The sequence below is a fragment of the Monodelphis domestica genome, chromosome 5 (assembly GCF_027887165.1).
Source record: "Monodelphis domestica isolate mMonDom1 chromosome 5, mMonDom1.pri, whole genome shotgun sequence".
In the NCBI taxonomy this organism is placed as follows: domain Eukaryota; kingdom Metazoa; phylum Chordata; class Mammalia; order Didelphimorphia; family Didelphidae; genus Monodelphis; species Monodelphis domestica.
In genome coordinates this window covers 259,731,158-259,754,524 of record NC_077231.1, presented here as the reverse complement: position 1 = coordinate 259,754,524, position 23,367 = coordinate 259,731,158, and the positions used below count along the sequence as shown (strand labels likewise).

The 23,367-nt window shown below is 35.0% G+C and overlaps 1 protein-coding gene across 1 annotated transcript in view; it reads left to right on the top strand.

Annotated features, from left to right (window-relative positions):
- Positions 1-23,367, top strand: part of GPR158 (G protein-coupled receptor 158) — a 457,745-nt gene that overhangs the window by 361,588 nt on the left and 72,790 nt on the right. Inside the window, exon 6 of the mRNA XM_007504849.2 lies at positions 6,949-7,058. Coding sequence (XP_007504911.1) covers positions 6,949-7,058 — 110 coding nt within the window. The remainder of the gene's footprint in view (positions 1-6,948; positions 7,059-23,367) is intronic.

The following is a 23,367-nucleotide window of genomic DNA, read 5'->3' as shown; positions in this document are numbered from 1 at the left end:
TCTGTCTTCATATCTAGACAATGAGGTGGAGGGGGGGGGGTCCAGAAACAGAACATACGACTTCCCACATGAGATAGTCAAAGCAAGGAAAGAGAACTAGAAGATATCTCTTCTTTGAAAAGTACTATAATTCAATAGTTCTATTGAATTCCTTATAACTGTGTCACTTCAGATCACTTTGTCCTTCAGCTCTAAGCAATACATGGATAGAGCATCTGGGGATCATCATTCCATTGGTTAAAAATATTTAGTAACTATGTCCCCCAAATCCTCAGAAATTTCTAGGAGAGACTAGGCACATCTCTCTGAGATGGCCCCAGTAAGCCAATGAAATCTCCAGTCAGTCAGTACACTAGTAACTATTTATTAAGTGCTTACTATATGCCAGTTATTGTTCATCCTTTGTTTTTGGAGAAGACCAATAACATCATGATGAGTGATATCTTGACTTGCATATTCATTTGATTTAAGTGAGGCAAAGTTATACAAAATCATCAGCCTCATTCTCTCTTCCAGAGTCATTGAAGTCCAGTGGCAAAGACAAATGTCATGATGATTGACTATGTCCTAGGATGCAGTGGATGACCTTGGCATCTTAGCCTATTGTCCCAAGGAGTAGAGATACAAAGAAAAGAAAAATACAATCTCTGCCCATGTGAAGTTTACAACCTACCTATGGGATCTTGGGCAAGTGACTTAAGCTCTCTGTTTCATGATTTGTAAATTGAAGAGTTTGGATTATGTGGTCTCTGAGATTGCTTCCATCTCTAGATCTATGACTCTAAAAACCAAAGATCCTACAAAACTAGGTGGCTTTCAAAGCCTTGTTTTGTAAGAATCCATCCAACAAATGCCATACCACAAGAGGAAGCTCTTAACTGCACCTTCTTTACTATAGACCTACTCTCTTTGCCTAGGATCCTTTAACATAAAGAGTTAAAGGTTATTTTCCTTGGACCTTTTGACAGAAAACCAGGGACATGTAACTCCTTAATTTCACTTCATATTGAAGTGGCTCATGTCACAACCAGTTTTATTAGACAGGGTCATATTTTTTCAAGAATTATTGGAAATTAGAGATATTTGACAGACTCCATTCCATAAACTCAATGGCCAGATCCTTAATATCAGAACTATGTGAAAAACTTCACAGTTGTCTGAGAAACAATGCAAACAAACAAAAAACTTAGCATGTGTTGAACTCCTGGACTCTTTTCTTGTTAGGCATGTTCCATCTAGGAGCACCTAAATAATTTTCTTTCCTTCTAATTAAAAGTGATAATACCCTTTAATTTCAAGTCTCTCAATCTTCTCTATACTGGAAAAAACATATTGCTCTATTTAGAAAGTTTCCTTATTTCACTGTTATTTAAAAAGCCTAATGGTCCTTTGCTTTGGGATTCTCTTTCTTCACCCCAGGGCTGCACTCAGTTTCAATGTTAGTTCAGATTTATCTTGGGAAGACATATAGAATTTAGAGCTAGGGCATGAGGGGGATACACCTAGCCACTGATTTCATTTTATTCATGTTAAAAAATTGCTGAAATTTAGTCTGCTAGCTCTACTTCTACTATTAAAGTTGAGATTGATTTGCACGTATTGATGTATATATATACACACACATATAGATAAGCACATATTGTGTGTGTGTGTGTGTGTGTGTGTGTGTGTATGTTTTAATCTACCCTTTAAATTCTATCCAAGTACTTAGGCACATTCGCCCTTAACTCTGAAATCTCACTCTCAGAGCTAGTGGCATAAAACTTACATATATTCCAAATTTCTAGTAGGTGATTCTTCAGCTCTTTTAAGGGAAAAAAAAAACATGGTTGTAATGTAATCAACACCTGGGAAAATCATTCCTTTTCTAGGCCATGAGCATCTCTGTCTCTCTGTCTCTATCTGTCTCTCTTTCCCTCTCTACTTTCCTCCCACCTTTCCTCCCTCACACACCTTCCAGTATTTTTATTTAACAACAGAAACCATTTATGTCTTTGTTTTTCTTCCATGTTTGGGAATCTTGAATAATATGGTATTAGATACAAATTCCCAAACTCCCAGATTGTAAAAATATCTCTGTGGTTGTCATTACCATTTAATGTTGAAAGCAAATGAAGGTATATCTCTTTTGAATCCCGTCCTCTATGAATATCCATATCCATATCAAGATGTGTGTACATACACAGGTATCTATATGAGACAGACTATAGCTCATAAAATCAATAAAATCCAAGACTTCTTTCTTCTTTCTAGGTATTTCTCTTCTGTCTCCTTGAAGTCACCTGTCTCACTCATTTCTACTCTTGTTCCTTCCTTTCTTTCTTGTACTTTTCTCCTCCATTCTTCCTTTATTCTCATTTAATTTTCTGCATAGCTTCACAAACTTATCACTACTCGGTCATCCAGAGCAATGGGTCTGAAAGACAATTCATCCCCCCCCCCCCCCCCGAAAGCTACCTCTGTGGTCTCAAAGTGGCACTACACAAGGTGATGTAAGATTTAAAATTTAGGAACTGAGGCAGGTAGAAATTAGAAATTAGTTTCTCTCTGCGAGGAGTATTATATTTTTAGAGGATGATTAAAGGTTGAGAATTTAAGAAAATACAAGTAAGAAAGGCACGTTCTAGGTGGGCCCAGAGGCCCAATTCAATTTCACTCACATCATGAGCAACCTGCTCCGAAGTGGAAGTAGGAAAGAGAGAACCAGAAGCCTTTGCAACCAGGTTAAATACCCCATCTTGCTCTTGACCCAGGTGAGGTTGCAAGGCATTTTGGGAAGTGAGCAAGGACTTCTGGGGAATGGAGTCCTGGATTCAAGTCTCCATTTTTACATTTCTTCGTGTGATCATTTGAAAAAAAATAATTTTTTTCCCAAAGGATCATGAAAACATAATCAACTTAAAGATTATAATAATTTGAGGATAAGCGAGAAAAAGAAAAAAAGCAATAATTGCTGCACATATTGACAGAAAGCCAATTAGGGGGCAGTCCCCTTTGGCATGAAAGTATACATACAAATAAATGTTCAATCAACCACACCCAAAGTTCACTTTTGTGCAGCTTGTGGTCTGGTGGCTTCTTCATGGTATCTTCTCTAACAGTTCAGTTTCTGGATTCAGAGAGGTAGCATCTTTCTTTACCTAAAATTCTTCTTTAAATGGAATTTAAACTTTGCAATTTAAATAATAATATTTTTTACATTTCCCCATGGTGTGGGTGATTGAAAAATACAGGATCACTTAGGGGTGCATGGCTGTGGTATAAGGTATATGAACCAATTGGTAAGAGAAATTAAAAAGACATCAGAAAAATCCAAATTAAAAAAAAATTCTGGATGAAAATATAGACAATCAAAGTCTTATGTGTAAAAACTCCAAGTAAAAGAAAAATAAATCTATAACAGGTCCTTGAATCATGGCCCAATTAAAATGATCTAAGCAATGATGCATTTATCTAGTCAATAGCCAGGATTACAGAAAGGTACCACACTATGAAAGACAGGAAAAAGGGACCAGATTATAGGAGCCAAGGTTTTGGAGATACTCACCTGTGAATATTTTCAGAGTCAGTGTGGACATAAGGAAAGCCTATGTCTAATAATGCTAAACCCTGTAACCTGGAGTCTTCACACTAGGTTCAAAACCTTTGCATTGGCCTAGAAGTGCATCAATCCATCCTGGATTGGGTTTTTTTCTGGCCCTGTGCAATGGCTCTTTTGTGTATATCTTGTCCTGGAATCAGACAGAATCATTAAGTAAAGTCTCATAATTTTTTAAATAATTAGTCGCATTATTTTTATAGTCACAAGCTTTTGGGGCATGCATTATTAGCAAATGTATTTTAAACTTAGATTACTGCAAAATCAAAAAGTTAAAGAAAATCTTAATGCTGGTGACATGTACTTCAAATAAAAAAGGAAAGAAAAAATAAAATAAAAAATAAAAACTGAAATAGTATATTGCACATGCAAGAAAATATAATAAAAGAGTTTTTAAAAATTCAAAAATATAGCTTATAATCATTGACACACTGTATCAGCTAAGAAAATATAGAATACAAGACTTTCTCACCAAAAATGAGATCCATGTCCTTTTCATATCTGACCATGATCCACTGTAAGTATGAGCAAATTAATTGAACAAGGTAACATTTTTCTTTTTTTAAAGAACAGTATTACAAATATGTAGATATCAATATCCCCCAAATCCTCAATAGCAAACAAACACACTATCATATTTCACATAAGTTGCTGTATGGCATTTTAAAAAGCCTATGAATTGATGGATATTTGTCACAAGTTTTTACAAATGTAGCAATCTTTCAACCTTGGTGAATAAACATTTTTAAACAAAGTAAAAGTCATTTTGGGTTTAGAACATCATCAAGAAATATCATTCTGGTGGAAGTAAAGTAGTGAGCTGAAGAGTATAAATGAGGGATGCTCCTTTTTTGGAGGCTTTTTAGGGATACAAATACCCTGAGATTAACTGCCCAACTTCCAAATATCACTTAAAGGGGGACATTCTCTAAAGACTATAGTGTAGCATTTTGGGGATAACAACATAATGATGATTTCCATCTCTTCTTACTTTGAAATTGTGCATCTTCTCTCTAAAAGCTGCAATCCAGGAGAACTTAAAGAGATCTCCTTTCCCTCTTGCTCCACCTCACCATTCCCATGACATGAGGCATCAATCTCCACCAATGTGGAGAGAATCTCATCCCAATGGACATTGCATCTTTGGTTACATATTATTGCAAGAGATCTCTATCAGAATAAGGGTAATCTGTAGATGTTTGTGAAGTAAATTTTTTAGGAAAGGACTTAGGTCACAGGAAGGGATGAGAGAGGCATGCCAAGAAGATGTAAATAAAGGAATTTCTCCATGTCATTTAACCCCCATTACCACTCTTCTGCCTTGGAACCAATACACAGTATTGATTCTAAGATGGAAGGTAAGGGTTTAAAATTTTTTTTAATTAAGTATTCCTTCTGATAATGAACTGGAGGAATTCCATGTGAACTGTAACTACCTCCAGGAATTGATGCAGAGTGAAGGGAGCAGAACCAGGAGAACATTATACACAGAGATGGATACACTGTGGTACAATCTAATGAAATGGACTTCTCTACTAGCAGCAATGCAATGAACCAGAACAATTCTGAGGAACTTATGAGAAAGAATGCTATTCACATCCAGAGGGAAAACTGTGAGAGTGGAAACACAGAAGAAAAACAATGGCTTGATCACGATAGGGATATAATTTGGGATGTATACTCTAAATGATCACCCTAGTGCAAATATGAATAATATAGAAATAAATTTTGATCAATGACACACATAAAACTCAGTAGAATTGCCATTTGGCTACAGGAAGGGGCTGGGGGAAGGGGAAGGAAAGAACATGATTCTTGTAATGAAGGAAAAATATTCTAAATTGACTAAATAAATTTTCAAAAAATAAAATAAAAATAAAAAAAATAAAATAAAATACTCCTATTAAAGCACTACCAAAATGATTTATTTTAACTAAACTTGCTTTTTGGGTATTAAAAACAGGGAAATAGTTGAGAAGTGTAGAATCTATATCCATTGTTGTAGATTGGAAACTCTTCTTCATAGGATTGCTTGAGACTCCAAAAGAACTAAAAGACTTTCCATGTTTACATAGTACATTTCAGAGGCAAGGTTAATTTCCTTTTGTCATTACAGTAAATGCTCTACCTTCTATCCCATCATTGGCACATAACATTTAGGTACTTATATAGGTAAACAGATAAATATGGACCTACATATACTTATATATATTTGTATATATATGTAAACTTTTCCTTGAGATAGTTCTTTTGATATGCCAAATGCTGTGATCATTCAACTATTATGGAGGCATTTTGTATGTATTGTATGTGGTATCTTCTAGTCAGTCAACACCTTTTATGTTGCTTGTAACTTTTTCTTAAATTATATATATATATATATATATATATATATATATATATATATATACTGTTCTTCCCTGTTAAGCTGAAAACACTTTGAACATAAGAGTTATACCTTAGATTTAATTTGTATCTATTACAGCACATAGGGTGGGTCTTTTAATAAACTTTTAAGTTTGTTGTCTAAGTAAGTCCTAGCTAACTGAAAAGGGGCTCATTTCCATGTAGTGATAAAAAAATCTCAAATATTCTTTACCAAATTATAGAGATATTATATTTTGTTGGTATGTACCCAAACTGGTAATATTATAAATTGAATTCAAATTTAGTACCTAGTGGAGTGGGAGGGACATAATGATTTCTCTTTCTCTGCCTCTCTCTCATACACACAACTGATAACAGCTGAAGTTAACATCTTATCATGTTTTGAGGTTGGAAAACACTTTATACTTTCCCTCATTCCTCATTATGACTAACCTGTGAACTAATCGAACAAGCAAGAAAAAAAAACACTTACTAAATAACAACTTCATTTTAGGCACTGTATAATTATTATTATTATTATTCCCATTTTTCAGATAAGAAAACTGAGACTTACAGAGGCTAAGTAAGTTGTCCATTGCCACCTAAATAGTAAAAATAGAAGATAGGATTGGAATATGAACCCCTTTTGACTCAAGGTCTAGTTTAGGTCCAATGTTCCATCTACTCTACTGATCCATTTTGTTGCTTTGCTAAACTTAGGAGCTTATCTGTCAGCTGATAGGCAATAAGGAGCCACCATGACTTCCTAAAGATGGGAGTGAATGATTAAAATAGTGTTTGTAAGATATTTTCTTGATAGCTGCATGTAAGATTTAAGCTCAAAGTAATATTGATTTCAGTTGCTGAATCTCATCTAAAACATTACATCGTGGCTAATTGATTACTGTGTCCTGACCATCAGCCTTTTTCTTCCATTACAAATTGATCTTGAAAGTTTGTTTATTTCTCTTTTTATCCCATAGGTTATCATTTTATATTTTGAGCCAAGCACATTTCGCTGCATCCTCCTAAGATGGGTTCGTCTTCTGGGCTTTGCTACTGTTTATGGAACTGTTACTCTCAAACTTCACAGGTATTTCAAATTTTATCAATTCCCAATACTGTGGGAGGATTCCAGAGCATTCTATATGAATAAGAAAGTTGATTTTATCTCCTAAATATTATAGTTTCATAAATTTAAACAATTAAACTTTATTTTTGCTTTTATTTCAGTCAACATCTTTAGGCTTTTCTGATGAAAATGATAACAGAATATAACAAAAATCATCTACCTAGATAAGATTTTGATGTGGGTAGTTTCTAAAATGATGTGTATATAGTTGTTATGAAATTCTAAAGTCATCGCATCCCATACATTTTCAGATGGGGGAGCTGTGGTACAGAAATATTAATTGACTTGGCCAAAGTTACATAGATCATAAATAGCAGAGGTAAAATGCAAACACAGGTCTTCTAATTTTGAACCCTGCATTTTTTCACTGGTACTATGCTATATTATGGAACCAGGGCAGGAAACAACTTAAGAACTCATATAAAAGCAGATCTATAAGTGGGAATTTTTTTGCTAAAGGTAAAAATCATTTCCAGAGGAGAGATAGTAGTAGTTCAAGGGGAAGTCCAATCATGTAAAGAAAGGAGTCAGTTTAGTCTTTGTCCTCCTGGGGGATTAGGGAAAAAGGTAGAGTAGTGATTTTTAACTAGTAGAAGACTGGGCAATGAGATTCAATGACTCTGGTTACTGCAGAAAGACTGTCACCTTAAGACAATATTCTACTGACTTTTTGCTTGTTTCATTTCTATACAAGCAAATTCATCTAAGAAGGAAATTCATTCTTCCAATTTGAAGAAGCATTTTTTTTACATTTGAAGTGTGTGTGTATGTGTGTGTGTGTGTGTGTGTGTGTGTGTGTGTGTGTGTGTGTGTGTGTGTACACAATATGATTCAGTGATTTGTGAGTTCCTTGAGGACTGAGTCTATCTTTTGGTCTCTTTTTGTATCACTAGCATTTAGCATAGTGCCTGGTATATAGTAAATGCTTTAAAAATGTTTATTGACTGATTTGTTCAAGATATAGCTATGTTAAAAGCATTGTTATTAAAAACATGAGTCATTAAAGACTCATGTGACACATCATTCTACTTTGGAACTTATTATTGTTAGAAGCATTTTTCTTTATATTGATCCAAAATCTGTCCTTTAAAAATTTCTCCTTGTTCTCACTTTGATGACTAAACAGTGAAGTTTAAGTTTAAACAGTTAAGTTTAAGTCCTCTTAAAAAAGGCATCTCTTCAAATACTGGAAGTTATTTTATCCTCCCATTTTTGTTTTTTATACTTTTGCTTCTTGGATAACATAACTAATTCCTTTGACCAATCATAATAGGTCATAATTTCTAGCCCTCTAATGGTCCTAGACACCTTCCTTCTCAGGTTATCAGTAATTCAGCAATCCAATGAATTTATACTCTTATCAGTGTCTTTTCATTCCAAACTATAGCAATCTAATCATTACCCATTCACCCATTCATGCCTGCCCATACCATGAGGTGGCTCTAGTTCATGTTCTCCCTCAAAATGGCCATGGAAGTTCTACTTATTGTGCTGGGAGGCCAACATAGCTATATATCTCTTTAGTGACTTTTAGCTTTCATCACCCGACTCCTTTTGTTTTTTATTTCAATCCTAATCTTAAAGAACTGCCTTAGCTTTTATATTTGCTTTTGGATATTAGTCTTATTTCCATCTTCTGTTATTGTCTTTACAATGAGCTGCTTGAATAATACTTTGTGTAATTTTTCCAGTGTAAATAATACCATATTACTATAGAGAAAGCATGAACCAGTCAATATTTAAAATTTTCAGTGATATTTTTTCCATTTTCCATCACATTTCTGTGATAACTCAAAAACATATTTGTATATGGTCCATGTAACAGTTAACCTTTACTCAAGAGTATATATGATGTTTAAATCTTTATTTCTCCTTGGGATTATAGTTTTCTTTAAGAATAACCAAAACATGTTTTTGGGAAGAGATAACAACACTGGTCAAATCAGTTAATCAATAAACATTTATCAAATTATAAGCACTCAGAATATTGAACTGCTTATCATTTTCATATGGGAATTTAGCTACTATGATTTGCCCTCCAATAATTATTCATAGTTTGCATTTTTCCCTGCTCTGGAAATTATTTATCCTGCCTACTCCAGATCACCTTGTGGCCTTGGATTCTATTTTGCCTCCCATTCTTCTTCATTCAGCTCTTATTCCTCTCCCCCAGTTTTTTAATTTTTTTTTTTAGCTCTTACCACAGTAAATTAAATGGAAATGATTCTGTATTATGGGTAGTGAGTACACTAAAAACATAAAATGGGCACTTTGGGCTTGGGAAAATGGTTTGACCAATAGGGAACTTATAATGAGCATTAAAAAGAAAATGCCATCGATAGATTTAGAAACTCCTTTCCAAAGGCAGCCTTCCGAGCACTTGAACAAGACCTTGTAGATAATCTAATAAAAAGTAATGCCATTTGCCTTTCCCTCTCTCCCTCTGAGCTACATGATTTTAGATTTTTACACTAAGGATTAGAATTCTAAGTCTTTTTCAAATAGAAAATCTGAATGAGCAAGTGAAGCCTGAAATGTTTCCCCTGCTACATAATGTCCTTCAGAAAACACCAGAGTAAAGAATTATCCTTCTGAAAACTTAAACAGAGCAGAAAGCTAGTTTGATTTAATGAACTGAATTATTCCCAGTATTTCTTCTGAACAATATGGCTAGGGTACAGTATATTGACTTCTCCAATGCTGCTTAAATTTGCTTAATTGAAAAATAATTCATTTGAGTTTGCAAATTTCACAATCAACAGGTGGCTCAGGTCAGACATGGCATCCAAAATATGTAGACTGAATAAAATAGACTTCAGTCCATGTGCCTGTTTTCATTTTCATTTTTTTCCAAAGACTACTAACCCAATACATGAATGAGTAAATAGAAGGCAAAGTTAATATTTCTATTATAAATCTTGACTCTTATTTATCTTTGAGAATAGTGTTCATTGAAATGCTCTGTGATAATCTTCACATTGAAACTTATATTCATCAGATCTTTGTTCAGGGCCCTCTAACATGAAAAAAAACTTGGAAGGACATAAAAAGAAGAAGGAAAATTATTCTTCTCTGGCAACATGACCATGGATAAGGCTTGAGAAATTGAGCTAAGATTTATAAAGCATTTTGTAAACAAAATTCAAGTCTAGGGAAAGCTTAGACTGAAAAAATTACAGAATTTCAGAATTGGAAGAGACCATATTTGTGGTTATCTGGTTCAACTCACAATAAAAGGAATCTACATTGTTTCATTTGAGTCTATGATACAAATATCTTCTTTGTGAGGTGAGTTATTGAGGCTCAGAAAGTTCAGATGAGTTGTCCAAGGCCAAAAAGGTAGTCAAGGAAGTCATTTGAATCAAGTCCTTTTTCATATATTTAGTGAGCCAGAATGTTATGGGTTTTTCTAGTGGGACACTAGCTATTTCTCCCTATTAATTCTTGAAGAATAGCAGATGATAACCTAAGAATAGGTTTGTTTGTTTTTTTTTGAAGCTCTGAAGTAATTTTCCAGGAAACTTGGTAAGGAAAATTCTTTCATTTCACCTTAAAGATTAAAAGGAAAATCAGACGTTGTCACTTAGGGAAGAAAAATCCAAGTCAAATACAAATATTGTTATTATATATAATAATAGCAACTTGCATTTCTTGCATAGCATTTTTGGGTTTATGAAACACTTTCTCTACAATATCCTGTAAGTTGGTTAGTGTGGTATTATTCCTAATTTATGGATGAGGAAATTGAGGTTGAGATGAACCAACTTGTCTTTAATCATGTAGCTAGTGTCAAAACTTAGGCCTCCTAAATATGCTTAACCATTGGGAACTCCATTTAATGTGGCACATTTAAAGCAACCCCAAGTTCTTAGGAATCAAGACCTTGGAAGTGTAACATGAGTAGTTTTATATTGGTGCTTCCAGGTAGAAAGGGAAAATTCCCTAAAAATGGATGGGGTTGAGATATCAGCTTTCCCCTAGGAAAGGTTACTTTTCCCCATATGGTTCCTGAAATTGTTGATTACCCTCATTTCATGAGCATAGGTTCATGGAAAAAAGCAAAGAGAGAGTCCACTATTTGTGTTTTATGAAAAATAAGGTTATATCAGTCAGATGCAACTTTAATAGAATAAAAGAACATGATTAGAAATGACTGTTATTGTACCCATCTGATATGATTTGGGGAGGAAGTTAAAGACCACTACGTTCTTAAATATGTTTTCTTTTGATTTAAAAACAAAAAATCCCCAGTCATATAAAAATTTCCCTTTGTTCTTTTAGAGTTCATTTTGCCTGGTTGCAATTGGAGGCTTTGATTTGAGGAAGCGAACTGTGAGTGTCACTGACAACAAACACTAGATTAGTGTTATTATTTCATGTGTCTGGAGAAGACCCCCACCACCTCCCTTCTCATATTCTCTCTCCTCTCCTCCTTAGAGAGATCTTCCAAAACTTCTCTGAAAGGAGAAAAACATCACCTCCATTCTTGGTCTCACCTTGTCCTCTCTTCCCACACTGGGCACAAGTTCAACTCTCAAGTCTCCAAAGACTTAGTCTTGTGTAGGGAGCAAACCAGAGCCTTATAGAGGTCTTGTAACTTGTCTAGATTAACATTTCCATTCTGCTGCAATGCTTTTCTATTCATAATCCAAGGTATAGAGTAAGTCTGGAAGCAAGTCCTCACATTGATTTCTTGCCTTGCCAAATGTCTTCATGGCTTTGTAAAATTTATTAAATAAACGTTTCTACCTCTGTTTCCTATTCTGTCAAGTAGACTAATTGAGGTACTGAAGAGATAAACCAAAGCAAGCAGAAAAAGAAGCAGAGTACCATCAGCATCACTGAAAATATCTTTCTTAATCAAGGATGTGACCTTATTGACTAAGTTCAGAAGCCGCATCTGTTTACACAAATTATTCTACACTGTTCACTTTGGTGATCTATATTTTTGTCGCATCTCCTCTTCTCCAAGCCAAGTTGCTTTTTAGATCGATAAATCCAAAGACTTCTATACAATACCAAATGGAAAAGTCACAAAAACAAGAAATGGCTGTGAGAGTCTCTAAGGCTGGCCCTATTCCCAAAGTAAACAGCAAGCACTATTAATAATTCAGTATGATTCTATTGAACCTGAAATTGTTGTTTTCTCCCTGGTAAAGGAAGAGTATAGTATACATGGGTCCAATCACTATACATTAGGGAAAGGCTGGAATTCAGGATTTGCATAAAATAATGAACTCTTTTATATAAATGTAGATATATTTAAATCAGAATCAATAAGACTGGAAGGATCTAAAACAATGATCAACAATGAGACAACTGATATTGAAGTGGAAAGAGATTTGAATCCGAAGTCAGGAAGAGCTGAGTTCAAATCTGATTTGGGGACTTACAGTTTATATGATCCTGGGAAATTAATTTAACCTATGCTCACCTCAGTTTTCTTAACAATATAATAAGAATTATGATAGTATCTACCTCATAAGGTTGTTTTGAAGATGAAATGATATAAAATTTCTAAAAATAGAAGAGAAATGATAAAACTTAGCATTGTGAATCACTGGCACAGAGTATATGCTATATAAATACTTATTCTCTCCCCTTCTTTCTTGTGCTTTTTCCTTGTAAAAATGAGTAAATGTGAGACTCTGTGAGCTGAGCATGATAAGGCAAAAGGTTACAGAATCAGAGGTACAAGGGATCTTAGTCAATGCCTTGTCTAATCCTCTTTATTTTGATGAGGAAACTGAGGTCAAGAAGCTTTCTTTAGGAGAATTTCAAGTATAGAAACTCTGAAGGATACTTTTTTTGAAGTTTGTAGTTTGAGAGAGTTGCCGTGCAAGTAGGATAAGTCATTTACCAATGTCACCAATATCAAAAAGTAATAGTAATGTTGTTGTAAAGATAATAGCTAACATTTACAAAACACAATTTGCCAGACACCATGCTAAGCCCTTTACAAATATTATTTCAAATGATCCTCACAATCCTAAGAGATAGGTGCTATTATTATCCCCATTTTGCTGATGAGAAAATTGAGGTTAAATGACTCACCTAAGGTTACAAAGATGGCAAGTACCTGAGACTTGATTTGAACTCAGATCTTTTTGACTCCAGGTCCAGCACTTTTGTCCACTGTACCACTGGAAGGGTTATTGTCAATTTGAAGAAGGACATAAGTTATCTTATTTTTCTAACTACGAGCCAGTCATCTTGAAGCCAATTCCTGGTCAAATTCTTGAGGGTATTGTTAAGAGCATGGTTCATAAGTATGAGAAAAGCAAAGCAGTAGTTGCAAAAAGCTAGGTTCCTTAAGAAAAGATCATATGGAACTAACATTAATTCTCTTTTTTCAAAGGGTAATTAGAAAGCTACTATGGCATAGTACTGAGTTAGTCTCACAGTCAGGAAGTCCTGAGTCTAATTCTGCTCTGGCATGTGCTGGTAATGATTCTGGGCAATTCTCTTTAGCTTAAAAATGCACAGGCAATATTCTAAGACTAGGTTGCAGAACAGTGCCGTTCTGGTACTATTAACAGTACTAGCATATGTTATGGAGATGAAATACTATTGTGCTATAAGGAATGATGAACTGCTTGATTTCTATAAGAACTGGAAAGACCTCCATGAACTGATGCAGAGTGAAATGAGCAGAACCAGAACATTATATACCATAACTGAAATATTATGGGACGATCAAATGTAATGGACTCTGTTACTAATAGCAAAGCAATGATCAAGAACAGTCCTGAGGGAGTTATGAGAAAGAATGTTCTCCACATCTAGAGAAAGAACTGTGGGAGTAGAAATGTAGAAGGAAAATGTATGATATATCACTTGGTAATATGGGTATATGGTTTGGAGTTGTGGTTTTTAAAGATTACTCTATTACAAATATGATTACTTCAGAAATGGGTTTTAAGTGATGACATGTATAAACCAGTGGAATTGCTTGTCATCTCCAGGTGTGGGGAGGGAAGAGAGGAGGGAAATAACATGAATCATGGAAGCATGGAAAAATATTCTAAAATAAATAAATAAAATAAAGTGTGTGTATATGTGTAGAACAATACTAGTAAGGCAATTGTTTTATCAGGATTTTTTTATACTAATGAAAACTTAGATCTGACCAATGTTATCTTTCTCCTCCCCCTGCCCAAATAAATCAAAGCAAAACAAAACTGTCAATAGGTATGCTATAGTCATATTATACTTCTATTCTGACAAAGCTTATGATAAAGTCCCTTATGCTATATTTGTAGATCACATGGGAATAGATTAAAGACTCAATGATAGTACAGCTAAGTGGATTTAAATCTGGACAAAAGACTAGCCTCAGAGTCATCATTCATCAGTTAGAACTGATTTGGAGAGTCTGTAGTGGAATGCACTAAAGATCTGTGCCTTTGTCTGTGCTTTTCAATATTTTGTAAATAAATAAGTATATATATATATTTTTCAATATTTTGTAAACAAATAAGTATATATTTAGAATGCTTGTTAGACAGGTACCTATAACAGGAAAAGAAGAAAAATAATTAACACATTGGAGAGCAATCTAGAAAAATATCAGCATACCAGAACAGAGGACTGAGTTTTTTAAATTAAATTTAATATGAATATACAATAATACAGTATTCTGTATTTTGGTTCCAAAAATTGCCTTTACTTATGGAGGTAGCACCACACCATGGAAATACAAGACCTAGATTGAGAGAAAGAAGATTTCATTTCAAATCTCAATACTTTTTCTTCACCTCTATATGACTTTGAGCAGATCAAAATCTTCTCTGTAACTTAGTTTCTTCTTGTATAAAATGAAGAGATTGAAACAGCCTCTAAATGGTCTTCTAAGTCCATTCTATGAAATACAAAATTGGAGAGACATGGAAAGACAACAATCTAGCTAAGAAGGAAATAGGGTCTTTAGTGGACCACAAATTTGATACTTTCACAGTGTAAGCTGGCAGGCAGAAAAAAATGATGCTCTTCTCATTTGCATTTGGAGAGGTATCAGAAATAAGGAGATTGTTATTTCTGTTATGCTTTGCTCTCGTCTGTCCCTTTTTATGTTATATTTATTTCTGGGCCCTACATTTTAGGAAAAAATATAGACATACATGTTGCAAGGAGGTGAACCAGAATGAAGAGAGGACCTGACATGTTGGTTTAAGGAACATGCAGTAGTTAGTCTAGAGAAGAGAAAATCTGAAATCTTCAATTACCATGTTCTGTTTCTGGTGTCTTGTTATGGAGAAGAATTGCCATACTTCTTCTGCTTGATCCTCAGGAGCAATGGATACATGTTACATAGAGGAAGTGGCTCAATCATATGGTGAAAGTTAGAGATAACATGATAGATAGGCATTGATTCTCCAATCCCATGTAATGTTAAAAGACCTAAAGGAAGAATTCCAGAATATGAGGTAACCCTTCTATAAAAGATTTAAGAAAGGGCAGGGGTAAGAATTACACATAAATTGTGGGGTAGGATCTATATCCCTAGAGTTAACACTCATAGTTTTTAGATCAAAGGTCCATTAAAACCTTAAATTTTATGAATATATACATATATCTATGATTAACATAATACCTAAACTTTTAATAATGTGTATTAAGCAGGGACATTCCAAGAAGTTAGGAGAATTGACTGACATTGGTGATATTTCTGCATTTTTTCGAAGTAAAAATCATAACAACCACCAAGTACATATATTTTGAAAATATGAATCTTCCTCTCTGGGAACTAATGAATGTAAATTAAATTATAGATTAATATATACCCAGATCATCAGTTCATGATAAATTCTCAAAGAAAACAAAATTCATTAATTGTATTTTTGTACTCATTACTTTTCTTGAGGCTAATTATTTGGTTTTTGAAAACTAGAGTTCTCTGACTTGATCAGTGGTATTACCTTATGAAAATATTTCTTTTGAGTCTAACTTGTGAAAAACAGAGTTGGAGAAATATAAGAAAATATATAAAATGCAACCAGCTTTTATTTAACATGAGCAAGGTCATAGAATCATAAGATTTAGAGCTGAAAGTAACATGACACCTCTCACTTAAACAATTTTCCTTGGAAAAAGTGTAAACAAAAATGATTAATTTCCTATTCCTGATTTACTGCTTTGTTTTATTATTATTTCCTCAGGTATGTCCCACATGTAATTTGCTTTTAATGACTTCCTTATACTTAAAAATTCATATTTTGTTACTGTTTATATTCTCATTTACCTTTCTCCCAAGATCTCTCATTGTTAAGTATGGAGTCCAGGAAATTTTGCCTAAGTAGAAGAAAATCAGGATAAAAATTGATAACCTTCTCCAAGGGGAGGTTATCATTTTCCCTGAGTCCCATAAGTAGTAAATAATAGAACTGGAATTTGAATCAAGTCAGGGACAGTTATATCCTTTGTACTGATTTTCTGATACTAAGGAAAAGCTTCTTGAACATTGGACATTTTCACCTTTAAAATGACCTGGAACCAAAATGAATCAAGCAATTTCTTGGAATGCATATTGGTGCCTTCTGGATTTATGGCTCAGGGGAGCAGAGCCAATCCATAAAAAGTATTAAGCACTTAGCATGAGACTTCACTAGACATGGAGATACAAATACAAAGACAAACAATTCCTTCCCTCAAAGAACTTACATCCTAAGTAACTAGGTCATATTGTTGAATGGTCTTTCTACTAATGAGTCATGAGATTACTTTTACCCTGTTTACTAGAATTTATTATAACACACTCAAGATTTCATAGACATTAAGTACATAGGATAGCACCATCAACTATTTTTCAAAATCTCTTTACTGCTATGAATAAATATAATTATTCTGAAGAGCGATTTGGAACAATGCTCAAGAAATACTACTATCAGGTCTGTATCCCAAGGAGATCAAAAATAGGATAAAAATGTTTATACAAATATATTTATACAAAAATATGTATAGCAACTTTTTGTGGTGGCAGAGTTAGAAACTGAGGCAATATCCATCAATTGGTGAATGAATGAACAAGTGTGCTACATGATTGTAATGGAAAACTATTGTGCCATAAAAAAGGGAAAAATAAGACAATCACAAAAAACCTGGGAAGACTTATATGAAGTGATGCTAAGTGAAGTGAACAGAACCAGGAGAATGTTGTACACAGTAACAGCAGTACAAGGTGATGATCAGAAGTGAATGACAACTATTAACAATGTGAGGATCCAGGAAACTCCAAGGGACTCATGATAAAAATCTACCTGCTGCCATAGAAGGAACTAATGGAATCTGAATACAGATTGAAGCATACCACTCTTCACTTTTATTTCCTCCATGATTTTTTCTCACTGTATGCAGTGTTTGTCTTCTTTTACTTCATGATGAACATGGAAATATGTATTATATACTAAAACATGTCCAGCCTTTATCATTTTACTTGATGTCTTGGGGAGAGGGGAAGACTAGGAAGAAGCAGAAGAACATGGATCTTAACATGGTGCGAAATGATTTCTAAAAATTGTATTTACATATAATCTGGAAAAGAATTTTTTAAAAATCTCTTTGCCTTACTTTTAACTCAGTTTATGCAGTATCCTAAGGGATATTCTCGATTATTTTATGTTGTGTTTTTTCTAGGTTTTGTTGTTGTTGAGGTTTTTAGATTACTTTCATATTTGGTAGGAATAGAAGCCAACATTTTAGATATCCAGAGACCTCATATGTAAATTCCAAAAACTCAGCAAAAAAAAAGCAAAATTGGAATTCTTAATAATAAAAAAATTATAGAATTATTCAACTTCAAGGGACATTAAAAACTATATAATCCATTTCCCTTATTTTTTATGTTATAAAACTGATAACTACAGAAATGACCATTTGTCTATAGTTATTCAGATCCTTAGTGATAGAACATATTAAAAAAAAAACCCTCTTTATTTTTTTTTAGATCCTAAGGCCTTAAACTGTAAAATTGTCTTGTGGGTCAAGTAGTGGCCAAGCACTGTAAACCATGAATCAATTTTCTAAGAGGACATTAAATGTACCAACCATATACTACTGCATTTGTGTATATCATGCTCCTCTACACAGCTAAGAGGTGCCTGCCACAGAAACAAGGCAATCTGGAGACTGAGTATGTGAACATTGTGATTAATTTCCCCCCTCAAAGTGGCTGATATTAGTGCCAATAGGTCATAAATGGTCTCGGAAATCTATTACCTAATAGAAAAGTGGAGGAATTGGAAACTTGCACAGATACAGGACACTAGGAGTTAGAAAGAGGTGAGGCAGAAAAGGAAATCTTGAGAGATATAATTTATGGAGTGAAAAAATTTCTTCCTGAAAGTGCCCAGCCATATAATTGGAGATCCAGTTTGGTTTGATCCTACCAGCTTTACTCTGTGCTGACACAGGTACTTATGCCATGGTAATAATTCATCAGGGTAAGACTGTAGTGGAAGTGGCAGTAGTATTTCTAGGGACTCTAATTATTGTGTTTCTCAAAAAGTATTCCTTGGAAGAAATGCTAGTTATTACTATTAAGATGGGTACAAACAAAATCAGAAAATTTTATTTTGAGATAGCTAGGTGGTGCAAAGGATAAGAGTGCTGAACTTGGAGTCAGGAAGATGGAAGAGGCATGAAGAAAGAGAGGATTTACAAGACAAGACAAGCATGCAGACCAAAGTGAAGGACCTGAATGGTTTTCAAAAAGATATTGCTTCATCTTTTCCAGGGATTCTAGTTGAATCTGTGCCTAAACTGTGTTTTTGCTGAGACATTGCTTTATTTTGGAGTGATTCTCTTCTGTATTTATGTTTTGAGCATCCCTGACACCATTGTAGCTCATTTTCATGTAGTTCCTTTTGGGCTTTTTCATTATTTGAACCTATATCCTGAGCCTATATATATATATATATATATATATATATACATATATATATGTATATATATATAGTAGTCTCTTGGTAACTGAGGATGATGATTGTCTTTGTGCGCTTTCATCTGTGATGTTGATGAGTGTGCACAAAGACACTTGTGCATGGAGATTTAAGTGGAAAAGCCAATGCACAGAGACAGTCCCACTCTCTCGGCTTTGGAAGCCTGGGTCCAGTGGCACGAAAAGTCGTTACACCTGGAGACTTCCTCAGCTGCATTGGATGGCTGTGTTGTCTTTTGTGCTCCATCATGCCCTAAGCACTCCACAGTGCTTTGCTGTGTAGCCCTCTCAGCCGTTGAACCTTCTTATTGGTTTCTTCCGCCTGTTCCGCCAAAGCAGTCTTCACATGCTGGGTGAGCAAAGCCCTGGTTCACCAGGGGTCGACGACCCAATGGCTACCCTCACAAGGTTTAGCCAGCCTGTCAAAGCCATTGTCTGGGGTGTGTCTGCTGCTGCATGCTAGCAGCTACTAGGAGCCACAAGTGAGAGCTGGGTGTCAGGTGAGGGTCAGAGGCTGGAGAGCTGCCCTAAGAGGGCACGACAAGCCCTCCATACCAGAGATGCTGCCCCTCCCTGAGCACCCCATACACCCCAGACACAATTGCTTGATATTAACACAGGACTTTGTAGCACTTCTGGAGGTAAGTTCTGAACTGGTCCCATTGATACCTTCGTGGGGTAGTGTCAGGTTGTTTGAGGATCTCAGGGACAGACTGTGGACTTGCAAAGACTTTCAGTCCTCTCCAAAGCATGTAATATAGGGGAAAAATTTGATTACTGCTCCTCTAGTTTGACCTCTGTGAGTTGTTGACCTAGGTTTGAGTCTTTCTGCTAGACTTTGTTCCTATCAGCCAGATGGAAAGCTCTGTTGATTCAAAGTGGCCAAACTGAAGGTTCCCATTTACCTTCAATTTGTGGCTTTCTACCATGGCTGTTCCTTTACAGGGGTAGATGCTGGAAATGGACCCTATTTTAAACTTGGAGGTCTGAGCCATAGAATTACTGCTGTTGACTTCTAAACTTCATTCACCCTCCATTCTCAATATGCAACACCAGCCTAGGCATTGAGCAATAAAGCTGTGAGTTAGCAAGTGTCCCAACTACAGTGCCCAGGAATGGTTCCAAGGATACCACTATGAGTCTAAGACCTCCATTTGAATTGATGTGAAGCCTCTTCTTGAGCAGTGGAATTGTCTGCTCATCATATGTTCCTGCCTTGAACCTGGCCCCAGTATCTGTAGATCTCTCTCTCTACCTCCTCATGCTGATCTGGCTTAGAAAAAAAAGGTCTTACTCTGACTTGTTTTTTGTGGTTGAATTTCTCTTGTGCATTTTATATATCTACTTTGAAAACATATAGATAGGAACTCAGCTGCACTGCTTCTTTCTATTCTGCCATCTTGCCTCTGCTGCAAATACCAGTTCTTAAAGAAAAGTTTGGTGCCTTCTTTGATTTTCATTAAGACTATTCAGAGGAACAATTGGGTAGCTCAATAGATTGAGAGACAGACGTAGAGATGGGAGATCCTGGGTTTAAATATGGTGTCAGACACTTTCTAGCTGTGTGACCCTGGATAAGTCACTTAACCCCCATTGCCTAGCTCTTACTGCTCTTCTGCCTTGGAACCAATACACAGTAGTGACTTTAAGACAGAAGGTTTTGAAAAAAGATTACTCAGGAAAATCACAAGCTTCCACAAATTAACCTTTAATATTCTTGGCAGTAACAGAATTTTGTCTCCATTGGTTTTACCCAATGTATCATTTATTTATATAGAGTGGAAATTGCACACGTACTTCTCTTAATACATATCATGAATAGCAGATATGCCATGCAAACACAGACATACCAGGATGAAAAATATTTAGATTGCCAACCACTGTAGCTTTACTTTCTTATCATTAGAATATTAATGACTTCCTCCCTTCTCATACTTACAGAATCAATGAAAAATGGAACATTAGAACCAAAAAGGAATTGAATTAGGAGTTAGACTAGAAGACTGCCGATTTCTATTTCATAAAGTATAACCATAGATAGCATATATGTCATTTTTCTTTCTTTATATATACATATGCTCTTTGCTATATGCACACAACCACAGATCCCCTCCATACATAAGATTTCTGAAAGAATTAGGAATAGAACCTGTTTGAAATGCCTCTGTTAAGGTAATGTTTGTCAGCTAGCTAATACATTAAAGAGTGGAGACTAGAACTTGACTTAAAATTTTCCACTTATGCTCTTTCCTAGAGACCATGTTGCTCCTCACATTTGTTTGATGTTTCCAATAAAATGAAGGCTAGTCTCAAATACAATAAAGTTTAATTGTCTTTTCCTACTTAAATACTCTCCCTGGCATATAATCAAAGGCTAGGGAACTATACAATAGAATGCTGGGACAGTACCTACTTAAGGATACTGATGTCATGACTTCTTTGAGCAGTCCAGATAAAACACATGGCTATTGAAAAGCAAAAGTATCATAGAAAAGATACTCCAGGAATCAGAGGAGTGAGATTCCAATTCTAATCTCATATTTGCTTCCAGCCTGGTGTTAGCTAACTCCCTTAACCAATATGGGATCCAACTTCCAACACATTAAAACAAAGGAGCTGACCTAGGTGTTCACTTTGGTCCCTTATAATTCTTGATTTTGATTACCTTTATGGACCCCAGTTTCTTTGTCTTCCCAACTCTCCTCTGCTATATTCTCACTATTTCCCTGCTCTCCAACCATCTCCCTGTCCACTCTCCCCCCACATATTTGGACTCTACCCCTGGGTTTACAGTTCCAGGAGAGGAACTTTTGTATTGCCTTGCCAGCTCTCAGGACTCCATGACCAAAAAAAAAAAAAAAGGTCTCATGCGGGGTATCCTTTACTACCTTTGGGCTCTCCTTTATTAACATGAAAGAGATAAGTAGTTTGGACTTTATCTTGAAAGTCTGGAAAAGGAAGACAGTCCCTCCTCCCAAGGGTAGGGAAAGGATAGTTTTAGATTCAGACAAAATGTGAGATGTGGGATGGAAGTTGAGGAAACTCCTACCTAATTCTAATCTCAGTAGAGTGGGTGGTGAATACATTTTTTGGAGTGAAAAGGGGAAGAGTAATAATGAGGTAAATGGAAAAGGACCAGACAATACATGTAAAGAATATAATAGAGAGTCAATAAGAGGACTGCTGAGTATCAGTGATAACCTTACCAAGTTTAAATCAATGTGAGATTTCTACAAAATGTTTAGCAGTTCAGGAGAAATATTAGAATGAAGGGAGTTATTAAGGTGAGGGATTAGCAGAATTGTGAGCTCAAGAGATGACTATCTACAGTATTACAAAGCAATCAGAGGTAAGTGAAACCTAGAAGTTGGGTAATTGATTGAATGAATTGAGCAGGATCAAGTGATAGAATACAATATTGAGGCTGAAGAGTATGTTCATTGGGAGAGATAGAAAGGTAATTGATGATGAACATAGAGCTAATTTAAGATTTCTATGAGGTAGAAGAGTTTTAAAACAGTGTGTAAAGTAAAAGTAAAAAGATTCTAATGATGATATATGAATCATGTAGAAAGAGGTAGAAAACATTAAAGGACATTAGAAGGTGTCTAGTATTTTTATTTTTTACAAATAAGAAATTAAGAAAAAGGCCACAAGGCTTTCACAAGCTCATAAAGGTTATAAATTGTGGAGCCAGTTCTTAAACCCTGGTTCCTTGGGGGCGGGGGGGGGGGAACGGAAACAAAAACAAAACTTCTCTGGTCCTCTGAATCAAAATATGGAATTTTTTCTTGTTTATTATATTATATGACAACTGCACAAACTTTATGGACTTTTGGAAACTTATTTTAGTAATCTAAGAGCAGATGTAAATACATAATTTAGCAAGGTCATCAGCATCCCTAATAATAGATCGTTTCATTCTTTGCTGGAATTATTTGTCTCATGTGGACAAAGCATCTTATCTCTAGAAATGGAAATGAATTTCATTTCATCTATAATATCAAGACTTATGTAAGGTTAGAAACAAGAAAATGGCATTAGAATAGAGGTCATGGATGACAGAATCCATTACCTGGTAAGAAATAGTTCACTTGACTATATGTATTTCCAATTTTATAGCCCCATATGAAATAAGTTTTGTTTTTGTTCTCAGAAATAACATATACAGTCCTTCCTTAGAAGTATGTAAAAAGCTGATCTAAAATATTGAGTATCCATATTTCTGAGAACTCCAACTGGGTTCTCTGGTTTACTTCTCATTGAGAGTATTTTATATGATCACTTCTTTCCTGTAAAACAGAGGTAACCAAAGAACTGCAAAATGAATGAAAA